Source organism: Ochotona curzoniae, unplaced genomic scaffold (assembly GCF_017591425.1).
Source record: "Ochotona curzoniae isolate NIBS_2020 unplaced genomic scaffold, NIBS_Ocur_1.0 scaffold_3223, whole genome shotgun sequence".
Lineage (NCBI taxonomy): Eukaryota > Metazoa > Chordata > Mammalia > Lagomorpha > Ochotonidae > Ochotona > Ochotona curzoniae.
Genome location: NW_024467108.1, coordinates 3,766,501 through 3,787,085, shown reverse-complemented (window position 1 = coordinate 3,787,085; position 20,585 = coordinate 3,766,501). Strand labels below are relative to the sequence as shown.

At 44.8% G+C, this 20,585-nt stretch overlaps 1 protein-coding gene across 1 annotated transcript in view; it reads right to left on the bottom strand.

Moving 5' to 3' along the window:
• The window catches only part of MRPL48 (mitochondrial ribosomal protein L48), a 52,004-nt gene that overhangs the window by 18,983 nt on the left and 12,436 nt on the right, over positions 1-20,585 (bottom strand). The window contains exons 3-4 of the mRNA XM_040964399.1: positions 19,636-19,673; positions 7,955-8,043 (exon numbers count right to left, since the gene is read on the bottom strand). Of these exons, the coding sequence (XP_040820333.1) occupies positions 7,955-8,043; positions 19,636-19,673 (127 nt within the window). The remainder of the gene's footprint in view (positions 1-7,954; positions 8,044-19,635; positions 19,674-20,585) is intronic.

The window sequence follows — 20,585 nt, the reverse complement described above, 5'->3', positions numbered from 1 at the left end:
CTGGATGGGAAGGGGAGCAGCCAAGACTCAAACTGGTGCTCAGTGGGATGCCAGCACCAAAGCCAGAAAGTTAGCTCACTGTACCATGGCACTGGCCCCTCTTCTTCAGTTTTTAAAGACGTAGTCTGGTGAGCTGTTTTTTCTAGTGCAGTCCATTTTGTTCACTTTTTTCTCTATTAGGAGTATAGTGATTTTTGTGTTCTGTTTAAATAATCTTTGTCCAGCTTTCGATTATGAAGATTTTCATTTAGTTGATCTTCTAGCAATTTTGTAAACATTTACATTAAGATCTCTCATCCATTTTAAGTGATTTTTATGTATAGCATGAAATGAGTCACCTTTTTTTCTCCACATGATCATTCAGCCAAAATGGCTCAAACACCACTGCACTGCAGAGTTACTGCTATAGAGTGAGCATGCACACATGATCTGTCTGCACCCCTCTGTGTCCCACGGGGCGCTCTGTCTATTCCTGAGACAATACCACACTGTGCTAATCACTGGAGAATTATAGAACCAATCTTGCTCTAGGCAAGAATCATTTTTACAAGGGAAAAAACCTCCTTTTTCCACATATTAAGTCACCACTATCTAAAGCCAACAGGCTAGGTGTTGTGCCATGGTAGAGTTGGTCCTGACAGAGCACCTGGAACAGTTCCCTCTACCTGCTGCTCTCCAGGTCTGCCTGAGAAAGCAGGAACCCAGTTTGGGGAAGCAGATGGAGGATAAACAAACAGTCCTTTCACAAGGTCAGTCATACTGATGCCAGACCTGCTGTCGCAGCGACACTCTGAGAACTGAGCAGAATCCTGCAGGTAAAGTGGTTTGATATGATCTGTGGCACACATATAGTAATGCTTATTATCATTTTCATTTTTTATTTCTCATGTTTGGCACAGGGCCAGGAAGAGTGAAACCATTCAAAGAATTACTATTTTAGAAATTTTGAATCAAAAAGGAATGTAGAAATTGTGTCCTGGTTCTTCATCCTTGTAGGGAGAAAGAATATGAAAACCCAAGAGAGAAAATATGTCACTTAGAGTCCCAGGACAGATGTGAGGACTAAAGTGTAATCCTCCTGCTCCCCAGTACAGGGACTTCTCACTACAGCTTCTGCATTATTCAAGTTATTTTTTAAAAGTCATTTATTTGTTTGTTTGAAAGGCAGAATTACAGAGGAAAAGAAACAAATTTCCCATCCACTTACTGACCACTCAAATGGCCTCAACCACCAGGGTTGGGCTAGGCCAAAGCCAGGAGCTTCTTCTGACTCTCCCATATTGGGACAAAAGGGCCCATGCATTTGAGCCATTGTCTGCTGCTTTCCTAGGTGAATTACCAGGTAGCTGGATTGGGAGTGTAGCGCTGGGACTTGAAGAACCAGTACCCATATGGGATGCTGGCATTGCAGACATAAGACACAATTCTGGGGCCCGGCGCCGTGGCACAGTGGGTAAGGTCCTCGCCTTGCACGCCCGGGATCCCATATGGGCGCCAGTTCTAATTCCAGCAGCCCCACTTCCCATCCAGCTCCCTGCCTGTGGCCTGGGAAAGCAGTCGAGGAGAGCCCAAAGCTTTGGGACCCTGCACCAACTTCAGAGTCCCGGAAGAGGCTACTGGCTTCGGATTGGCTCAGCCCCAGCCGTTGTGGCCGCCTGGGGAGTGAATCATTGGACGGAAGATCTTCTTCTCTGTATATCCGCCTTTCCAATAAAAATAAAATAAATCTTAAAAAAAAAAAAGACACAATTCTGGCACTGCTAAAGTTCTTTTTTTTTTTTTTTTAAAGATTTATTTTTATTATTTTTTATTGGAAAGGCGGATATACAGAGAGGAGATACAGAGAGGAAGATCTTCCATCCGATGATTCACCCCCCAAGTGAGCCGCAACGGGTCGATACTATGCCGATCCGAAGCCAGGAGCCTCCTCCGGGTCTCTCACGCGGGTGCAGGGTCCCAAAGCTATGGGCCGTCCTCGACTGCTTTCCCAGGCCACAGGCAGGGAGCTGGAAGGGAAGCGGGGCTGCCGGGATTAGAACCGGCGCCCACATGGGATCCCGGGCGTGCAAGGCGAGGACTCAACCACTTGCGCCACCGCGCCGGGCCCTGCTAAAGTTCTTAATATGGTTGGCCACCTCAGAGGACTGGACCTGGCTACAGATGAGAAACCAACTGCTGGAATCAATCACCAAGATGCAGGAGCGTGCCTCTTTCTGCTTCACAGCCCACTGCACCCGTGGCCCAACACAGCTGTCAAGACATCTCTCATGAGAGGCAGCACTGCAGTCAGAGCTGTGAAGAATTCTAAAATCATAATGCAATGCAGAGCAGCTAAAATTTTCCAGCAGAGGGGTTTCTCTAAAGAAAGGAAGAGTTTATTAACCAAGTAAAATGCCAAATGTTCTTCAGAGGTATTGCTTTAGGGGAACAAAGGAAGAAAACTGATTCCAGCATCCTTCTTGGCACTTCACATGCTTTTCCATGTTGGCCTAGATCTGCCTGGATCAATCCACATCATCAGGAGCCCATTGTGATATTATATTTCAGATCTGAACCAGGACACAGCACAGCCAGTAAAACTTAACTGCACAGAAGAGCAGACTCTGTAATTTCACCTGCACAGTTGTGCTCAAATCCATCCTCTTCTCTCTATTCCTACTAACTGGATTCAGGCCTTCATGAATGGCATGAGAGGTTACTCAGGACTTTTGTACAAAGGGTGTTCTGAAACAGGGCTGTGTTTTGGGGCGCTCACCCTAACACACTTGGAGGACAGCCTGTCAGGAAAGGGAGAGCCTAGGAGAAAGGTGGCAGGGAAGATGGTCTGTGGTTGAACATCACACCTTACCGTGCCTGTAACTGGCCTGTTTTGACAATGGGATGGCTTAGGACAATCATTCTTAGGCTCCTGTTGGATGGTACTATGATCCCCCACAAATAAACTGCTTCTAAACATACATGTCCTTATTACTACCCTGATTTTACAGACAGAAGACTGTCTTCAGACAGAAGACTGAATTCTCTGAAGGCAAATTATTTGTCCAAGATTATTGGGTTACTACTAGGGGATCAAAAATGACAGCCAAAAATGCAACCCATGTCTCCTTCATGGGTGCAGGGATACATTTACTTGAGTCATCACCTGCTTCCTTCTAGGGCCTGTATTAGCAGAAGAGGCTAGAATAAGGAGCAGAGCTGGGACTTGAATTTAGGGACTTTGATGTGGGACTAAGGCACCCCAAGCTGCATCGTAATTGCAGTACCAAATGCCCACTGCGCATGTCTTCATGAGCTACAAGAGGTGGAACTGAGGGTGCTAGTATAAAAAAAGGTGTCCCAGGCCCAGCACCATGGCCTAGGAACTAAAATCCTCGCCTTGAACACGCCAGGATCCCATATGGACGCTGGTTCTAATCCAGGCGGCTCCACTTCCCATCCAGCTCTCTTGTGGTGCTTGTGGCCTGGGAAGGCAGTCGGGGATGGCCCAAAGCCTTGGGACCCTGCACCCGCAAGGGAGACCTGGAGGAGGTTCCTGGCTCCTGGCTTCAGATTGGCACAGCAGTAGCTGTTGTGGTCTCTTGGGGGTGAATCATCAGATGGAAGATCTTCCTCTCTGCCTCTCCTTCTCTCTGTATATCTGACTTTCCAATAAAACTAAATAAATCTTAAAAAAAACAAACAGGTGTCCCTAAGCCAGAGTTATCCTCCATGCCTCACCCAAAGTCAAGGGACAAGCAAAATCAATTCCTTCTTCCTGGGAAACTAGGAATGTAAAGTCAGTCTGACCTGCTGATTTTTCTAGAATTGATTCCAGTCACCTTCTAGACTTCTGCTGTGAGAGCTCATCTACATATAGGTACGGTACAAAACAAACAGATGCCTCCTCTAGGGCAGCAGTAAAAACAGCATGAAGTTTCCAAAAGCAAAGGCCTTTTATTCCCTAGGGGCCATTCTATAAAGAGGAAGGAAATTACCCATGATACACCAGACCTTCCCCCTCCCTCCTCAGGACCTGGAAATGAGAACATATGACAGCTACAAACTGATAGCAATTTAGGTTGCCTCCATTTTATCCTCCCACATCTTCCCTCACAGCAATTTTTTGATCACTGAGTTCCTATTACTGCAAGACTGGAAGCTAAACAACAGCTAAGAGCAAGTCGGTGATCTTGGTAGAAATGACCTAGTGAAGTTTTTACGTTTATTTCTGTCAAATAGGAATCATGCTCAAATGTCTGAATCCTTTTAAATGCGACACAAGGAAGCAGGGCCTCTGAAGGAATCATGAGAAACACGTAACATGACACAGTCCAGAGTGTGGAGAAGTTTCTCTCTGATGTGTTTCCTCACTGCCACAAGTCAAGCTGTGTCTGACAGGATGAACAGCAGGATGGAAAAAGAACCTGATCATCTTCTGTCGGGGCAGAGCATGTGAGAGCACACGGCAGGAGAAAGCATGGTCGTAGGAGAGAATATGTGTGAATCCCAGGATGCAGAAGGGCAGTCACTGTGGAGGGTGGATGTCACTTGGGCCACCAGCATGCCCTGATGGAGCGTCTGGGTTCCCAGTACCGCCTCCACTCCACTTCTGATTCCAATCTCCCTGGGAGGCAGGAAGTCAAGGCTTAAGGAGCTGGCTTCCAGCTACCCACGTGGGCGGAGATCCAGATCCCATTTGGGCTTCTGATTTTGGCTGGCCCCAGCCCCTAGCTGTGGCGGGTGTTTTTTTTTTTCCTTAAAGGGAAATCACTGAAAAGAAGGTTTGGTCTGTACTGTGAGAGCCCTTTAACAGCACAGCTGTTGTCATCCTCCTGCTGCCACTCAAGAGGAAGCTGCATTTCCATCTGTCCTCCCAGTTGCTCCTCAAAGAACATCAAAGGCACAGGATGAAGGGATGGATATAGTCATAAACCAGGCCATGCAAGAAAGAGGTAAAACCAGTACTGACAGAGGAAGCGAAGACAAGTGGATGCTTACTTCCTCCTCAAAGATCAGAAGTCATGATACTGGGTGTGGAACCTTTGGATGGAGAAATAAATGAATGACACCAGCAGGAATGGGAGAAGTATTCAGTAGGGTGTTCTGTTTAAGAGTGTGAGAGTTACTCTTACCTTAGGGATGTTGGGCTCAACAGAGTAGAGGAAACAAACTGAGACCCAGAGACGGTGGAGAAGGTAGGCAGGGATGGGAATCTGACTAATCATCATTTTGCTAGGCTCTAGGCTTAGGGAGAGAAAGGAGGGAGGCCACACAAGATTTCCTGGGGCCAGCACCATGGCTCATCAGGCTAATCCTCCACCCTGTGGCACCAGCATCCCATATAGAATCTAGTTCATATCCCAGCTGCTCCACTTCTTCCCAGCTCCCTGCTTGTGGCCTGGGAAGCAGCAGAGGATGGTCCGAGTCTTTAGGACCCTGCACTGATGTGGGAGAGCCGGAAGAGCCTCTTGGCTCAAAGTTTCCTTTCAGCTCAGCTATAGCCATTATAGTCATCTGCACAGTGAACCAGCAGATGGAAGACCTTTTCTCTTCCTTTCCCTCTTTCAATCCGCCTTTCAAATAAAAATAAAGAAATCTTTATTGGAAAGGAGGATATTCTGAGAGGAGGAGAGACAGAGAGAAAAATCTTCCTTCTGATGGTTCACTCCCCAAGTGACTGCAACAGCCGGAGCTGCGCAGATCCGAAGCCAGGAGCCAGGAGCACTTCCGGGTCTCCCACATGGGCGCAGGGTCCCAAGGCCTTGGACCATCCTCAACTGCTGTCCCAGGCCACAAGCAGGGAGCTGGATGGGAAGCAGGGCTGCTGGGATTAGAACCGGCGCCTATATGGAAACCTGGTTAGTTCAAGGCGAGGACTTTAACCACTATGCTATCGCGCCAGGCCCAGATGCTTAATATCTTAAAGCATCACGAAGCTTCATGATATCTTAATCCAGAGTTTCTCAAGCTTTATAAAAAGATAAATAAAAAGTAGAGCTTCTCAGGGCAAATATTGAGCCTGGTAGTTAAGATGCCCATGTTCTACAACAGAGTACCTAAGTCTGAAACCCTGCCCCAGCTTCTGACTTCAGCTTCCTGCTTTTCTGGCCCCTGGGATGTAGCGGTGATGGCTCAAGCTGTGGGGTCCCTGCTAGGGAGACCTGCATTGATCTCCCAGCTCCTGGCTTTGTCCCAGGGAGCCCTGTCTGTTGCCAGCCTTTAGGGAGTGAACCAGCAGATGAGAATTCTTTCTCTCTGCTGTCTCATAAATAAATACATTTCAAAAAGCTATGGACTCTCCTTGAAGAAAAATATACATACAGGGCCCGGCGCAGTGGCGCAAGTGGTTATGGTCCTCCCCTTGCACACCCGGGATTCCATGTGGGCGCTGGTTCTAGTCCCGGCAGCCCCGCTTCCCTTCCAGCTCCCTGCCTGTGGCCCGGGAGGGCGGTTGAGGACGGCCCAGGGCTTTGGGACCCTGCACCCGCGTGGGAGACCCGGAAGAGGCTCCTGGCTTCGGATCGGCATAGTATTGGCCGTTGCGCTCACTTGGGGAGTGAATCATTGGATGGAGGATCTTCCTGTCTGTCTCTCCTCTCTGTATAAATGCCTTTCCAATAAAAAAAATAATAAAAATAAATCTTAAAAAAAAAAGAAAAATATACATACAGGACATATTTTGTGTGTCATTTCAGGCCCCCTTTCTCCCTGCCTAGAGTGATAGGGTTAACTGATGCAAATGCTGCCAAGTGCAGAAGCAAGCCTCAGAACACAGGTTATTGGTTTCTAATTTAGATACTCTTTCCGTTGTAGAGGAACAGCTATAGCTGGGCATCTTTTCTGTCGCAGCCTGGTAAGTCTCAGGTGTGGCTATGCTAGTCTTGTCAAAGCCCTTCACATACAGCTGATACTCGAGAGAGCACGGCCAGCTTAGTGACTTCTGAAGCCCAAATGCAGGGGTTTGGACCTCAGCCAAGGAGAGAAAGGCAGTAAGATACACGCATCGCTCTGTGGGAGAGTGGAAATAAGCCAAAGAACCTAAAGATATTGAAATCCAACCCCCTGCAAAAGAACACAGCCAAGTTTTCCCAAATGTCTAAAAGAAGTGATGACGTTGAGACTCTAAGTCAAATCTTCTAACTTTCAGGCCAGTGTTAGTTCTACCACAAAATCCATGCATAGGCAAAAAAAATCTAACCACCAAGGCTAGCACTGTCGCATAATGGCCAAAGCTGCCACCTGGCATCCCATATGAGTGCCAGTTCTGAGTCCTCGCTGCTCCACTTCCAATCCAGTTTCCCACCAATACACCTGAGAAAGTAATGGAAGATGGCCAGAGTGCTTAGGCCCCTACCCACATGGGCGACTCAGAAGAAGCTCCTAGCTCCTAACTGGCCCAGCTATCTGAGGAGTGAACAGCAGATGAAAATACTCTCCTCCTCTCTTTCAAATAAGCAAATAAATCTGAAAAGACAAAAAAAGAAATCTAACCACCACAGAAGCAATCACCTACCTGAAGGCAAAGCAATGGGCTAAATGATGTTATAATGCTTAGCACCAGCTCCCAGGTATTCATGATATTGGAGTCAGGAGACACTGAAATATTTTAGGTCTGCGAATACTATAAAGCTCAGCTATGTGACTGAAAATATTAATCCAGCTCTATTGGCCCCAATCATTCAAATAAACTAAGTTTTGCATTTCCACTCAGAGATCCATACTTAAATAAGTACTAATAGGGATAGCTTTTAAAAAGTATCACAAATAACCTAACCAAGCCATTTGTTTTTCACTGTGAAATCTGGTCTAGGGACAGGCTAGGAAGCTAATAGAAATAGCTCCAGGCTGGATAATTCCCAAGTGAGAGGCAATCCCCTAACTTTCCTAATGTTACTCTACATGTGCATATCTGACCTTCAGGTCTTTGCAAAAGCTGCACCTTAATCCCTTCTGAAGGACTCCCTCCACCTCTTACCTCCTGAGCTTTTATTAGGTGCTTGTATCGTCCAATGCCATGGGTGGGTTTTGTCTTGTAGTGTCGATTGATGCTCAGTAGAATGCCACCTAAAGGAAAAAAAAAAAAAAAGAAGTCAAATCTGTTTCTAGGCTCCTCCAGGGTCAGACAGATTATGAGGTGACAAATCCCCTATGGCAGGATTGGGGATGTTTGGGGAGAAAGGCCTCTTGTTGGTCTAAAGAACCACAGACATTTCTTGCTCTGAACCAATTCTCTGCTCCCTTTTCTCTCCTCTTGGTCCTGAGATATATCTACTTCTCACTACCCATCTTTGAGATTTTTTTTCTCCTGTTAACACCATGAATAGCAGGGAACAAAATACACTCTCACAGGCCACTCATCTCCTCTTGGTCCTCAACAGGAAATAACACTTTTGAAGTTTTCTAACAGTGCCTGTACAGAGGGAGAGGCAGCCAAAAGAATCAGCAAGGGGGAGGATCACAGAGTTCCATAAAGCTTTAAAAAGCATCTAATTTGATTGGTTTGAGCTGGTATGCAACAACCTCCAATATACACTGTTAAGTGAACTGCAACAAAACCAAAATCCTAAGGTACATAACAGCACATACAAACATCACCACCAGACAACACTGGGCATCTGTGTACTCACACTTTGTGGTGGGACAGACAGTGCAGCTAGATCCCCTTCAAGGAGGGCTACACTGTCCCTATTTTGCTTTCACCCACACATATCTATACACTCACTCTCTCCTCTATCCTTCATTTCCAAATAAAGAAATGCTAACCCAACAAGAGATGGGACTGTTCCTTAAACTCAAGTCTATCTGAAAAGTCTGACTAGAACCACTTAGCTCATAACGCTTGAGTTTCTTTTAAACTCTTTGCTTTTTTTCGAAAGATGTGTTTATTTGAAAAGCAGAGTTACAAAGAGAGGGAGTGAGAGAGAATATTCTGTCTGCTGATTCACTCTCAAAATGGCCACAGATAGCTGGGGCTGGATCAGCGGGGAAGTGACAACTTTACCCACTGTGCACAGTGCCAACCCCCATTTGAATTCCTAGAACACAAAATCTAGCCAAACCTGCTATTCCCTATAACTGGTTGATGTTCCGTATCCCCTCCCTGTCGCTGGCGCTGGCCCTGCACAGATCTGCTGTCTGTCTCGCCTGTTGTCTGCCATCGGGAGAAGCACCAATCTTAGGTTCTGCTCCCTTTCTTCCTGGCTCCTGTGGTCCAAGGTCACTCCTCAGGGGAGAGTGAACTTAAGGTGATGTGGATACCAATCACACGCAGTCCTGGCTTTAGAGATCTGCCCTGAATTTAAGTCCAGCTATAACATCATAACCCAGGGAAAGCACGGATCCTACTCATGACATGGATAAGTCCACATTTATGACTCCATTTCCAGAACTATATAAATATTAAGATGGTTCTCAAGATGAATAAAATACACTACTCTCCCTTGAGACTTTCATAAAATACTAAAGGAGGATGATGGGTGAGCAGGTGATTTACCTCCCTGTGTGGTAAGTGCTTTAATGGAAATGTGAGGCTGCGAGCGCCCTGAGGAAGGGAAATTTGCTTTTGTGGCAGGGATGCAGGGTTTGCAAGAATGGGTTCAGAAGAGCATTTAAAAGTTTTCCACACGAGGAACGCTGGTATATTTCAGTTCCCTCCCCACCCCCCCCCCCCAAAATCACAGAAAGTAGCTATTTTTTTTGGCTGCTGCCCCAATTCTGGCTCTAACTTGAAGCTTTTGCTCCAGACTACAACATGGGGACCCAGCCAGGCAGCTGATATGCAGTTCTTGATGGGACACAAATATCATCAAAACCAGAGTCTGGCAAATGAATCACATCCAGTAAGACTTTTATTTTTATTTTTAAATAAGATTTATTTATTGGGAAGGCAGAGTTATAAAAAGGAAAGACAGAGAGAGACCTTGCATACACTACTTCACTCTACAAATGTCAGCAACAACAGGGGCTGGGCTGGACTGAGGCCAGGAGTCTGCAATTCCATGCAGGTCTCCCAATGTGAGTGGCAGAAGGCCAAGCACTTGGGCCATTTTATACTGTTTTCCCAAGTGCATTAGCAGGGAGCTGGATTGGAAGTAGAGCAGCTGGGACACAAACTGAAGCCCACATGGAATGCTGGTGTCACGAGTAGCAGCTCAATGCTCCCCCCAAGCCCCACATAAGATCTTATTATGGGACCCAGCATGGGAGCCTAGTGGCTAAATCCTTGCCTTGCATGTGCCAGAATCCCATATGGGTGCCAGTTTGTGTCCCTTCTACTCCACTTCCCTTCCAGCTCTCTAGTTCTGGCCTGGGAAAGCAGTGGAGCATGACCTAAAGCCTTGGGACTCTGCACCTATGTAGGAGACCCGGAAGAAACTCCTGACTCCTGGCTTCGGATTGGTTCAGCTCTGGCCGTTGCGGCTACTGAAGAACTGAACAAGCAGACAGAAGATCTGTCTCTCCTTCTACCTGTAAATCTAACTTTCCAATAAAAATAAAATAAATAAGATCTTTAAAGAAAAAGGAAAAAACCAGGGGTCAGCACACTGGCTAAACAATCTAATCCTCCACCTTGCAGTGACAGCATTCCATATGATTACTACTTTCTGTCCTGTCTGCTGTACTTCCTGTCCAGCTCCCTGCTTACGGGCTGGGAAAGCAGCAAAGGATGGCTGAAGCCTTTGGGCCCCTGCACCCACATGGGAGACCAGGAAAAAGCTCCTGGCTCCAGCTTTGGTCCGGTCCAGCTCTGGCTATGGCAGGCATGTGGAAAGTGAATCAGTGGACAGAAGATCTTTCTCTTCTATCTTTCCTCTCTCTATAAATCTGCCTTTCAAAAAATAAATAAATAAACTAAAAAAGAAAAATCCAAATCCTTAATTTAAAGAAAAGAAAAATGCGGAAGCCAACTGCACCTTTGCAATGATTTCACACCCTAGGTGAGAATGCTGCAGATGCTTGCAGGGGCTTTTAACTGCAGGCATTCCCTGACAAAAGGTACTTTCAAAAACAGTTTGGGGGCCCAGCAGTGTGGCCTAGCAGCTAAAATCCTCTCCTTGCACACACCAGGATCCCATATGGGTGCTGGTTCTAATCCCGGCAGCTCCAATTTCCATCCAGCTCCCTGCTTGTGGCCTGGGACAGCAGACGAGGACAGCCCAAAGCTTTGGGATCCTGCACCCGCGTGGGAGAACTGGAAGAGGTTCCAGGCTCCTGGTTTTGGATTGGCACAACACTGGCCATTGCGCACACTTGGGGAGTGAATCACCGGACGGAGGATCTTCCTCTCTGTCTCTCCTCCTCTCTGTAAATCTGACTTTGTAATATAAATAAATAAATCTTAAAAAAAAACAGTTTGGGGTAGTTCCTATAATTACAACAGTGGTTAATTAAGAAGCTGGTTCAAGACACTGTTAAATGAACCATCTTCCCCCTTAAATGAATGGTTTTGGTCAAATTACCAGTAGTTAAACTGCTTAATTAGCCAGTTTTAATTATAAAATGTCTAAGTTTGAAAGCCTCTGATTTCCAGTTAAGTCTGGCTGGATCTCTTTATCCCTACTTTGTGTCATTAAGCTGGGTTCCCTGCTGTCATAGTAAGACTGCAACCTCCATGGAGAAAAGGGGAACTCTACTGAAAAGCCACACAAATCCCCAGGGTGACACAAAAGCAGCTTTGAAAATGTGTTGACTACAGTTGGAGATGGAGGGTATGCTGACTTCTCCGCCATCAGACCCCTCCCCATCACAGATGTCAGAGACAACTGTCCTTCCGTGCCCTTGTTTACTAAAGAGGGAACTGAACCCATCCGTCCGGGAGGGGAGTAAACAGCTTCACTTAAATTATTTTTTCTTCCAAACGAGAAGAAGCATTTGTAGCAAGGCTGTGCAGGTGGGGAAGCAGAAAGAATTGGGATAATCCCAGCCAAGAACTTGATTACAAGAGATTCTCTTTGTTCCATTGATTTAGAAGTCCTTCAAGGGCAGACACAATGCCAGCATCTAAGAAATCTTATGTGTTCTCTCAGTATCCATCTAAAAGTAAAATAAAACAAAGCAAAAACTGTTCTTTAAATATTTTTACCAACATACCCTACAATGACTTGTGCCTGGAAATTGGCTTAGTCTTTTTCCAGAATTTCTGTTCATACTACTTTCAATTCTAATTACAACTAACTGCATGGATGAACCTGAACGCACCACATTTCCATGACTGTCTTTTTGCTCTAGCTCTAATTGTGACTTTCTGAGTTCCCTTCATATAGCCTTGTTAGGCCTCTTTTTATAGATGTGCATGTCTGGTCATATACAAATCAGTGAGAAAAAGATGGTCACCAGCCAGGCCCAGCCCTAGACAGAACAGCTAGGATGGCATGCAGCACACTCAAGCACAAAAGGATGGGTCCAGCTAGGAATTGAGCACTGTATCTTTTTTCTTTTCTTTCTTTCTTTTTCTTAAGATTTATTTATTTTACAGATTTGTTGTTTTTTTTTTTTTAATGGAAAGTCAGATATACAGAGAGGAGGAGAGACAGGGAGGAAGATCTTCCATCTGATGATTCACTCCCCAAGTGACCAGGTGGAGCTGAGCCACCCAAGAGCCAGGAGCTCTTCCAGGTCTCCACAGGGTGCAGGGTCCCAAGGCTTTGGGCCATCCTCAACTGTTTTCCCAGGACACAAGCAGGGAGCTGGATGGGAAGCAGGGTTGCTGGGATTAGAACTGGCACCCATATGGAATCCTGGTTAGTTCAAGACTAGGACTTTAACCACTAGGCTATTGTGCCAGGCCCAAGATTAATTTATTTTTATCACAAAGTCAGATATACAGAGAGGAGGAGAGACAGAGAGGAAGATTTTCCGTCCGATGATTCACTCCCCAAGTGACCGCTACGATCAATGCTACTCCGATCCAATGACAGGAGCCAGGAACTTCTTCCAGGACTCCCACACAGGTACAGGTCCCCAAGGCTTTGGGCCGCCCTCAACTGCTTTCCCAAGCCACTATTGGAAAGCTGGAAGGGAAGTGGGGCCGCTGGCATTAGAAACAATGCAATATGCGATCCTGGCATGTTCAAGGTGAGGACTTCAGCCGCTAGATCATGGCACCAGGCCCAGGGCACTGTATCTTACTAATCTTTTCTGAACATAATGATAATTTTGTTTCAAAATTTCTGACTTTAAGATTCATTTGGGCCTGGTGCGGTGGCGCAGTGGTTAAGGTCCTCGCCTTGCACGCCCGGGATCCCATATGTGCGCCGGTTCTAATCCCAGCAGCCCCGCTTCCCATCCAGCTCCCTGCCTGTGGCCCGGGAAAGCAGCGGAGGACGGCCCAAGGCTTTGGGACCATGCACCCGCGTGGGAGACCCAGAAGAGGCTCCTGGCTTCGGATCGGCATAGTATCGGCCCGTTGCGCTCACTTGGGGAGTGAATGATCGGATGGAAGATCTTCCTCTCTGTCTCTCCTCTCTGTATATCCGCCTTGCCAATAAAAAAATAATCAAAAAATAAATCTTTAAAAAAAAAAAAAGATATCTTGAGGCCTGGCATGGTGGTCTAGTGGCTAAAGTCCTCGCTGGAAATGCACCGGGATCCCATATGGGTGGCAGTTCTAACCCCAGCAGCCCCACTTCCCATCCAGCTCCCTGCTTGTGGCCTAGAAAAGCAGTCAAGGACAGCCCAAAGCCATGGGTTCCTGCACCAACGTGAAGGACCTGGAGGAAGTTCCTGTCTCCTGGCTTCGGATCATCTCAGCTCTGGCCACTGCAGTAACTTGGGGAGTGAATCATTGGACGGAAGATCTTCCTCTCTGTCTCTCCTCCTCTCTGTATATCTGACTTTGTGATAAAAATAAATAAATCTTTTAAAAAAAGATATCGTGAACTAGGCACAATAGCTTAGTGGCTAAATCCTCACCTTACATCTGCTGGGATCCCATATGAGTGCCAGTTAGTATCCCAGCTGCTCTGCTTCTCATATGGCATGTGAAAGCATCAGGGACGAGCTGAGGCCTTAGGACCCTGCACCCATGTGGGAAACCCTAAAGAAGTTCCTGTCTCCTGGCTTTAGATTGCCTCAGCTCTGGCAATTGTGACCTTTTGGGGAGTGAACCAGTGGATGGAAGATCTTTCTCTCTATGAATGTACCCACAAAGCAGGCAATCTCTTCTGAAGCACAATTATCTTGGCAAGTCACCATGGTGAAATACTCTGGGCCTTAGAGTCTTCCATGGAACTGAGATTTCCTGACCACAACTGAAAAGGTGCAGAGGGAAAATGGTCATAAAATGGATCTACATATGTTCAGTCATACCAGTAATCACAGACATGCAAACTGCTAATACAAGAAGTAGCATTTGGGCCACCCTCCACTGTCCTCCCAGGCCACAAGCAGGAAGCTGGAAGGGAAACAGCAGCAGGGACACAAACTGGTGCCCACATGGGATCCCAGCACAAGCAAGGTGAGGGACCTTAGCCATTAGGCTTTAGCACTGCGCCCACACTATTAGCTTTAAAAATGGGTGCTTCCAGAACAGGCATTTGGCATAGCAGGAAAGGCATCACTTGGGATGCCAGCTTTCATACAGCAATGTCTGAGTTCACCTCTACTCTTCATACCACCTTCCTGCTAATGCACACACTGGGAGGCAACAGGTGATGGCCGGGAACTGGGTTCCTGCCCCCGGGTGAGAGAACCAGGTTGAATCCCACCTGTGGGCCTTGGCTTGGCCTAGCTCTGGATGTTACAGGCAATCAGTGAGGGAACTAGTGACTGGGAAATCTCTACCTCTCAAATAAATGTGCACTTGTTTTGACCCAATACTCTCTAAAATGTTCCGTAACCAGTCATCAGACAATTATATAGATAGCAGTGTAGAGGATATTCATCATACAGTTGTTCTTGTTGCAAAAATCCTGAAGAAAAATTTATCCAAATAGAAACTTTAAATAAATTATGTACTATCGTCCACCTTTCTTTAAAAAAAGGATCTTGGGCCCAGCACAGTAGCCTAATGGCTAGGATCCTTGAACCCACATGGGAGACCCAGAGGAACTTCGGGCTCCTGGCTTCGAATCAGCTCAGCTCCAGCCATTGCAGCCACTTGGGGAGTCAATTGTCAGACAGGGGATCTTCCTCTCTGTGTCTCCTCCTTTATGTATATCTGATTTTCCAATAAATATAAATAAATCTTTAAAAAAATTATACTTCATGGACCTGGCACCATAGCCTAGTGGCTAAAGTCATTGCCTTGAACACACCGGGTGTTCTATGGGTGCTGGTTCTAATCCCGGCAGCTCTACTTCCCATCCAGCTCCCTGCTTATGGCCTGGGAAGGCAGTCGAGGACGGCCCAAAGCCTTGGGACCCTGCACCCATGTGGGAGACCTGGAAGAGGCTCCTGGCTCCTGGCTTTGGATCAGCTCAGCTCCAGCTGTTGCAGCCACTTGGGGAGTGAATCATTGGATGGAAAATCTTCCTCTCTGTCTCTCCTCCTCTCTATATATTTGACTTTGCAATAAAATAAAATAAAATAAATCTTTGAAAAATTATACTTCAGTTTACAAAAATACAAAAACAAAGTCAAAATATCCTAACTAGAAAGAGTACAAAGCATATATGCTAACCTAAATGTTAAAACCTTTAATAAACTAGAAAATTTACATCTCAAAAATAAAAAAGCAACCTATCCAATAGCAAAACAAAGAAAAAATTTAAATTAGTTCACAAGAGTCATAGTTAGCCAATAAATACATCAAAGCATGCAAACTCTCCCAAGATAAACAAAATCAAACAATGAGATAGAATTTTCTACTAGTAAAAATAATGAAATTCCTCAGAGAATCCAGCTTTGTTAAGGAAAAAAATAGGTAAATTAATATGACTTATCTGAAGGGCAATCTTGGAGTATCTGCCAAAAGTGCCAAATTAGAATCCATCAACTCAGCAATTCCAGTTCCAGGAATTGATCTTGTAAGCAACAATTCTACAAAGCTATGTAAAGACTATTTCTGCAGCATTTATTTTTGAAACAGCCAAAGACTAAAACAAAACCTAGGTGTTTAGTATTAAACACATCCATACACACATAGGCACACAACATTCGTGAAAGTTGAAGAAGAAACTGCTCTCAGGGAATATCCTAGAGAGTAAGACCATGGAAAAAAGAAAAATTGAAGCTTCTTGCATATATCATTTTTATTATTTACCATTATGATTTGTTATTTTGAAATTCTCTCACAAGCCTACTTATACAAACTGCTCTCCTTAAAGGTGACCAGTGAGTCAATGTGGCTAAAATCCAAGGAATATCTGTAAGTTCCTATACTTCCTGATCTCTCAGCAGCAGAGTTGAAGCTACAACCCGGTGGACCACTCCTTTCTTCTTTAAACATCTTCCTCTTTCCTGCCAGGAAACTGTACTATGTAAGTGTTAGCCATCTCTTTCACTCTCTACCTAACAATTATTAAGATTAATTCATAAATTAGTAAATTATACATTGATCAATAATCAATCTGAAAGGCAAAGAGTCACAGAGACAGAAAGATCATCTATCCATTGGTTCACTCCCCAAATGGCCACAATGACCAAGATTGAGCCAAGCCATAGCCAGGATTCCATCCAGATTCCCATATGGGTATCAAGTGCCCAAGGACTTGGACCATTATCCCCTGCCTTCCCAACCACTTTAATAGGGAGCTGGATCTGAAGTGGAATAGCTGGGATTTGAACTGGTGCTCTGATATAAAAAACCAGCATTGCAAGCAGAGGTCTAACCTACAAACCCTATTTACCCTACTTTTTAATGTTGGTTCCAAAGGGTCTGATTCTTGGGTCTCTTCTCTATCCTTTATCCTGGGTAGTCTCATTCCTTCCATGGCTTCAATTAAATCTATAAAATGATAACTTCCAAATTGAGAGTCTCACCTAGTTCTCTTTCCTCAGCTCAATAGCAGATTTTCCAATGTTGTACCTGATAGATCCTCCGCACAGGCACCCAGTCAATACTTTTAATCTCAGAATCATCCTTCAAAACTGTTCCACTTAATATAGTACTATGCAGCCATTCAAAATCATGGCAGAGATATTTATTTTAGTATAAACAGATTACAAAACATTATATGAGTATCATCTGTTCCCATTACTCTAATACTATACATAATCACATAACTATAGAATTAGAAAATATATATGTAAATTTTCTTTGAAGGACAAAGAACAACCTGGTAGGATACATACCAAAATGTTAAGGAATAATCTTATTATTTTCTTTCAGTTTTGTCTGTATTTATTTCTAATTTTGTTAAAATGAATGCTTTTCACATTTATAATTAAATATTCATATTTTTAAATCTGTTATTATGCAATATGAAATCTGAATATCACCTCTGAAGTTTTTTTGCTTAAACTATTAAGCTTTTAGATCTCATATTCTGTAGGAAAGGGACAGAAGAACAGGTTGCATTGCACTATAAGGAGACAGACAAACCAAACAATCTGACCTTATCAAAAACCACTGTAGTAGGGGACAAAAGATGGCAGATTTGAGGCAGGTTAAAGGTGATGAATCATGAAATGTAAAGCATGAAGTTTCATAAAAGGCATTCTAGGAACAACAAAGAAAACTGATGCAATATAGTCATATTTGAGCATTCTTCTACATTATTTGGGGAGAAGGAGAAACAGAGAGAAGAACCTTTTGTCTGCTGGTTCACTCCCCAGTGTCCCAATGGCCGGAGCTGAGCTGAGCCAAAGCCAGCAGCCTGGTGCCCCCTCCAGGTCTCCCACTTGGGTGCAGGGTCCCAAGGCTTTGGGCCATCCCCCACTGCTTTCCCAGACCACAAGCAGGGAGCTGGATGGGAAATGGAGCAGCAAGCTACGAACTGGTGCCCATTTGGGATGCTGGGCAAGGCAAGGATTGAGCCTCTGAGTCATCCCGCCGGGCCCTCCATTTTTTTTTTTTTTTTTTAAGATTTATTTACTTTTATTGGAAAGGCAGATCTGATTTATGGAGTGAAAAAGAGACAAAAAGAATGATCTTCCATCGACTGGTTCACTCCCCAAATGGCTGCAATAATTGAAGCTGAGGCTGATCTAAAGCCAGGAGCAAGGAGCTTTCTCTAGATCTCCCACATGAGTACAGGATCCCAAAGCTGTGGGCCAACCTGTGCTGCTTTCCTAGGCCATAGATAGGTAGCTGGATGGGAAGTGAAGCAGCCAGGACACAAACCAGCACCCATATGAGATCCAGATGCTTGCAACATGAGGATTTAGCATTTAGCTATTGCACCAGGCCCTTTACTACATTTCTTAAATGAGATAAGCTAAAGTACTTAGTGGTTTAGAAAATCTAATAAAGACAGCTAACATGAGAAAATGTTAACAGCTGAATCTAAATGGTAGACTCAGAAGTATTCATTAGATGCTTCTTGGTGAAAAATTCTTACATGACTCCCAGTACATTGTTGTCATCACACAGCCTTGTTGTCTACACAGCCTTGCACATAGTAAGCCCTGATTAGTGTTAATTCCCTTCCTTATTCCTTGTTAACGGACTCCTTTATCTCTGATAATTTTTAGTTACATGACAGATGTCATTAAAATCTAGCAACAGGAAAAGCAAAAGTGGTATGTAATTGTGATGAAACAGATTGGAATCCATTGAGAGGTAGGTGTTTGGCAGAGGATGTTTGGTGTAGTAGTTACGTTGCCAGTTTGGACACCCACAAACTGTGTGGGGGTGTCTGTTGTGAGTCCCCATTTCTCCGCTTCTGATCCGGCTTCCTGCTAATATACACCCTGAGAGGCAGCAGATGGGCTCTAGGACTGAGCTCGTGTTGAGGGCCCAGACTGAGTTGCAGGCTCCTGGGTTCTGCCTGGCTCAGCACTGGCTGTTACAAGTATCTGGAGAATAAGCATTGGTTGGATGATCTCTTTGTCTGTCTCCCATACCCCCTCTCTGTCTTGCAAATAAAATAAAAATAAATAAAAATCTAAAAGAAAAAAAGAAATACATTGAGCTAATCGGGTTGAATGGACATTCTTTTTGGATAAAACATTATTTGAGCCCTTGTTTAGTGGGTATGCGCAGGAAAGATCTGGAAAGGCAGATATATAAGTAACAATATAAGTAACATATAGGTAACATACATATAAGTATGTAACATACATATAAGTAACAATAGCAGCTAACTTTTTTTGAGTACTTTTGTGTTTTATTGAATCTTTTTTAAGTGTTTCTTTAATTATATGATTATTAGGCAAAATTATTTAGTCAATAAATTTTAATTTAAGGAGCTTTACTCATTGTAATTCCTTCCACTGCCCATCAAGGTCACCTTAGTTCCTCTAGACATTGAGTCATATCTACTGAATCTTCAAATAGTTCCCTGCAGTTTGCACTATAATTATCCCTGCTTTTTAAAGTGAGGAAACCAAGCAACAGAGAAGTAGCCAAGGAGGGGAGAATGAAAAATGTAATAGAGTTGAAATCCAACTTCCCCAAGAGCTCTTCCTCTAAATCTCTACTGTTCTCACCCATGGTTGTATTCCATGTGAGGGGACAGGATTTGATTCTATATTAGGCATCTCTCTAGACAAGATTATTACAGACAGGTAGAGGGTACTTACATGAGCATACCGTATTAGGAAATAACTGCTTACCTGCAGAATGAATGGGATTCTCTCCTAAAGTGCTGACTCTGAAGAGAGAAAGAATGATAACTTAGAAACCCCATTTTATTTGTAGTTGTCAAAATCTGTGTGCTTCTCATTTAGGACATATCAGTGATAGCTATTTCCCTATACCCTCCTTCCACAAACACTAGATCATGAGGATGCAAATATAATATGTCTCTACCTGTAGTCCAGTTGTGAGATATACACGTAAACTCCGAATCCCATATAGTACTTCTTCAGAAGAGAAACCCGGGCCCGGCACCATGGCCTAGCGGCTAAAGTCCTCGCCTTGAACACCCTGGGATCCCATATGGGTGCCAGTTCTAATCCAGGCAGCTCCACTTCCCATCCAGCTCCCTGCTTGTGGCCTGGGAAGGCAGTCGAGGATGGCCAAAAGCCTTGGGACCCTGCAACCGTGTGGGAGACCTGGAAGAGGTTCCTGTTCCTGGTTCTTGGCTTCAGATTGGCACAGCACCAGCAGTTGCGCACACTTGGGGAGTGAATCATTGGACAGAAGATCTTCCTCTCTGTCCCTCCTCCTCTCTGTATATCTGACTTTGTAATAAAATAAATCTTTTAAAAAAAAAAAAAAAGGGCCCAGCGCGGTGGCGCAAGTGGTTAAGGTCCTCGCCTTGCACGCCCGGGGTCCCATATGGGCGCCAGTTCTATCCCAGCAGCTCCGCTTCCCATCCAGCTCCCTGCCTGTGGCCCGGGAAAGCAGTTGAGGATGGCCCAAAGTTTTGGGACCCTGCACCCGCGTGGGAGACCCGAAAGAGGCTCCTGGCTTCGGATCGGCATAGCATCGGCTGTTGCGCTCACTTGGGGAGTGAATCATCGGACAGAAGATCTTCCCGTCTGTCTCTCCTCTCTGTATATCCGCCTTTCCAATAAAAAAAAAACAATAATAATAAAAATAAATCTTTAAAAAAAAAAAA